This window comes from Dipodomys ordii, unplaced genomic scaffold (assembly GCF_000151885.1).
Source record: "Dipodomys ordii isolate 6190 unplaced genomic scaffold, Dord_2.0 Scaffold138, whole genome shotgun sequence".
NCBI classification, from domain to species: domain Eukaryota; kingdom Metazoa; phylum Chordata; class Mammalia; order Rodentia; family Heteromyidae; genus Dipodomys; species Dipodomys ordii.
In genome coordinates, this window is record NW_012267354.1 from 1,796,037 (window position 1) to 1,800,057 (window position 4,021).

A 4,021-nucleotide genomic window follows, 5' to 3' on the forward strand; every position below is an offset into this window, starting at 1 on the left:
ACGTCCGGTTTTCTAGTGGTTTATTGGAGATAAGAGTCTCAAGGACTTTCCTGCCTGGGCTGGCTTTGAACCTCGATACTCAGCTCTCAGCCTCCTAAGTAGCTAGGTTTACAGATGTGAGCCACTGGTGCCCAGCTTAGATACGTAATTTTAAGAGCATATTACCATAGCCTATTTTTGTGCCCATGCAAACGATGTGCCAATCTCCTTCTCTTTTCACCACTTTGCTAAACTTCCCTGACAATTCTCTGTCATAGGTAAAAATAAAGTGAAGAGAATGGCTCTCCTTAATGGAAGTCATCCTGAGCAGTTCATTCTACTAGGATTCACTGACAGACCCTGGCTGGAGCTTCCTCTATTCATTATTCTTCTCATCACATACCCCTTGGCCATGATGGGAAACATCACCATCATCCTGGTGTCCAGGTTAGACCCCCAGCTCCACAGACCCATGTATTTGTTCCTCACCAACCTCTCCTTTTTGGACATGTGTTACACCACCAGCATCGTCCCTCAGATGCTGTTTAACCTGGGGAGCTCTAAGAAGACCATCAGCTACATGGGGTGTGTAGTGCAGCTTTATTTCTTTCACATAATGGGAGCCACAGAATGTCTCCTCCTGGCTCTTATGTCCTTTGATCGCTATGTGGCCATCTGCAGACCTCTGCACTACTCCCTCATCATGAACCAGCGCCTCTGCATCCTGTTAGTGTGCACCGTGTGGCTGTGTGGAGCGAGCCTTGCTGTCTCACTGTGCACTCTCACATTACAGCTGCCCCTGTGTGGTACAAATACACTGGATCACTTGTTGTGTGAGATTTCAGTCCTGATCAAGACTGCCTGTGGTGAGAAGGAGACCAATGAGCTCGCACTCCCTGTGATATGCATTTTTGTGTTAGCTGTTCCTCTGTGTTTAATACTTGCCTCATATGCTAGCATTGGACGTGCTATACTGAAGATTAAATCTTCTGAAGGAAGGAAAAAGGCCTTTGGAACATGTTCCTCCCATCTCATTGTGGTTTTGTTATTTTATGGTCCAGCCATTAGCATGTACCTTCAGCCTCCCTCCTCTGTCTCAAGGGACCAGCCCAAGTTCATGGGTCTCTTCTATGGAGTGATGACTCCTACTATCAACCCCTTCATTTATACTCTGAGGAATAAGGATGTGAAGGGGGCAATACGTAAGTTGGTGAGGAGCATCTCCCGTTCAAAGTGAAAGTTTGTAGACATTAATTTAACATTTTAATACTCAAGTTTCTAATGTAAAGCTCCTGTTCTTCTCTTAAAATATGCCATTTTGCTTATGTTCTTTTATATAATCACATTAGTAAGATTATACTTAAGCAGTTTGCATCACTACAGCATTGTATGTTGTGCATATTTTACAAATAATTTAAATCAGGCATTTGTGTGTAACTTAGTAATTCCAGCTACTCGAAAGGCAGAGGAGATTCTGGTTAAAGTCCATCTTGACAAAAACAAAAACAAAAAATGAGACTTTCTCTGAAAATAAGCAAAGCAAATCACAAGACCCTGAGTTCATATCTCAGAACCATGAAAAATAACAAAATGTAACATATAAATAATAGTAATAATACTATTTGAATTAGTGAAGTATTCACATCAAGTAGCTAAATATCAGTAATATAAAATATTATGTTCAGGTTTATTAATAATATACTATAAAATTATTTAATTGTAAAGTCAATTAATTTAATGACAGTTAGTTTATCAGAAAAAGAGCATGGCATCATTCACCAGCCTATTTCCTACATTTTGTTACTCTCTTCTAGTTATCCCAAGTCTGTGGGCAGTGAGACCAAAAGAGAATATTCTTAGGAAAGGATCACAAAGGCTCAATAGCTATGAGCATATGCACATGTAAAATGATGTTTATCTAAATGAACTCTGAGAAATGGAAACAAGTGGGGTTTTTGTTATTTTAGTTTTTTGGGTTTTTTCCTTCTTTGTCACTGCTTTTGTTTCCTAGACCTTTTGTCTTGCATGTAAGTTTATCTGATTTGGGCAGGGTACATGGGAGCACAGAAATCATGGGACAAAAGGTAAACAAATGTAGCAGTGACCCTCAGTAGAAAATGAACCATACAACTTTTGCGGGGAGGGGGGCTGGGAGGGAAAAACTGGGAGAAAATAAAGGAAGAGTTGACACTGTTCAAAAGGAAATTCACTCATTACCTGACTTAGGTAATTATAATCCCCATGTACAACACCTTTACAATAACAATAAAACTAAAATCCCATCTTTTATCTGTTCTACATCAGTTTGTGTAGATGATCTGCTCCTTAAAAATGCATTGTTATTTTTTGATGGACACATAAATGTGCAGTGGTTTTTATATGGTTAATTAGTGAAAAAAACTGAAAGGGACAGAATAAAAAAGGGGAAATATTTTACTGATTTCTTTAAAATCTTTTGAGTCTTCTGAACCTGTTAAAATACTGGAAAGAAGAAAGTGATATAAACATTGACAACCTGAGAAGTTTTCTGTGCATAAATTGAAACAAGAAGAAATCTTTTTTAGAAGTACAAAAGATTAGTTTGGTGTTGGTGGCTCATGCCTGTAATCTTAGCTACTCAGGAGGCTGAGATCTGAGGCTCCTGATTTGAAGCCAACTCCAGGGCAGCAAAGTCTCTGTGAAGCTCTTTTTTTGATATACATTTTTTATTGTAAAAATACTGTACAGAGGGGTTACAGTTGCATGAGTAAAGTGATGAGTACATTTCCTATTGAGTGTTATTACTTTCTCCTTTGTTTTTTTCCCTACATCTCTTCCCTCCTCTCCTCCCTAACTCCTCCTTCCCCCCCTCCCAAAGTTGTAAAGTTTGTTTTCAACATGGTTCTTGTACATCTCATTGTTACAATGGGTCAACCTATATCCTTATTTCAGCATTTTGTTACTTCCCTTCCCCTCCCCAAATTAGAAAAAATGTATATACAAGATGCAGGGAACCTGAATCAAATACAGTGAAAACAGGGATTATATCATGGGGAAAAAACTTACAAAAGAAACAAAAAAATCACATGGTACATTATAAATACATTAAAAACAACAGCAAGAAAGATAAAAAACCACTTGTGTCTCTATTGCTTAGCATCATCTTATATGGTCATATGTACATAGCTTTTGTCTCTAATTAACCACTCAAAACTGGAAATGGAGCTCAGGCTCAAAGTGGTAGATCCCTAGCCCTGAGCAAAAGAGGTTGGGGACAGCGCCCAGGCCAAGTTTAAGCCCCACAAGAGAAAAAAAGTACAAAGGATTAAACTCAAAAAGCAAAGCATTATAATTTATAATTCATTTATTTGATAAACAGTAAGAGTAGCTACTGATATACATTTTTGGACATAAGAATTGTTAAATCTGTATTGCTACTATTTGAAAGTGCTAAAACACATGGCTAGGCCTCACACCAAAAAGCTGAAACTGGCTCATAAAATTAGCTAAAGTAAAACAAATGAGTGGATCAAAGTGTTTTGTCCTGTTGAATTAATATCTTAGGAATTAGCATGAGATGTTGTGAAAAAATAAACACCTTAAAGAAAAAGGAAAAGTCATTCAGATTTTTCTAATAAAACTTCTGACATAATAAAGACCTAAAACAAAATAATTGGATGAAAAGCCTCATGCTATTCCACATGAGAGCTAACTGAAAACCCAGATTCCCTCGGAAAAATTCCAGGTCACTGGGTATTGAACAATTCTTTGGACCAATAGTCCCTGTACAGTTTAGAAAAGAAAACTAAGAAATTAAATTGGCAGATTCTGCTGATTGTTAGAAAATGTTTAAAATTTCTCATATAAACATATAGGAAAATAAAGAATTTAAAGTCTAAAATGTATAATGATATCTTAGATAATATGTACTAGTTAATATATTCTATGTTAGTTTTACATTAAATAGTGGTTTTAGTTTTGGAGATGAAATACAAAAGGAAAAATATCAAAAACACATCAGTAAGGGCTGGGAAGGTGGCTCAGTGGTAGAGTGCTTGCCTTG

General features: G+C 37.2%; 1 protein-coding gene across 1 annotated transcript; it reads left to right on the plus strand.

The window, feature by feature from the left end:
- Positions 1-277: 277 nt before the first annotated feature.
- On the plus strand, positions 278-1,216 carry LOC105997034 (olfactory receptor 2B11-like). The gene has a single exon (XM_013031309.1). It carries the CDS (start codon positions 278-280, stop codon positions 1,214-1,216), a length of 939 nt encoding a protein of 312 aa, XP_012886763.1.
- The last annotated feature ends 2,805 nt before the right edge of the window (positions 1,217-4,021 follow it).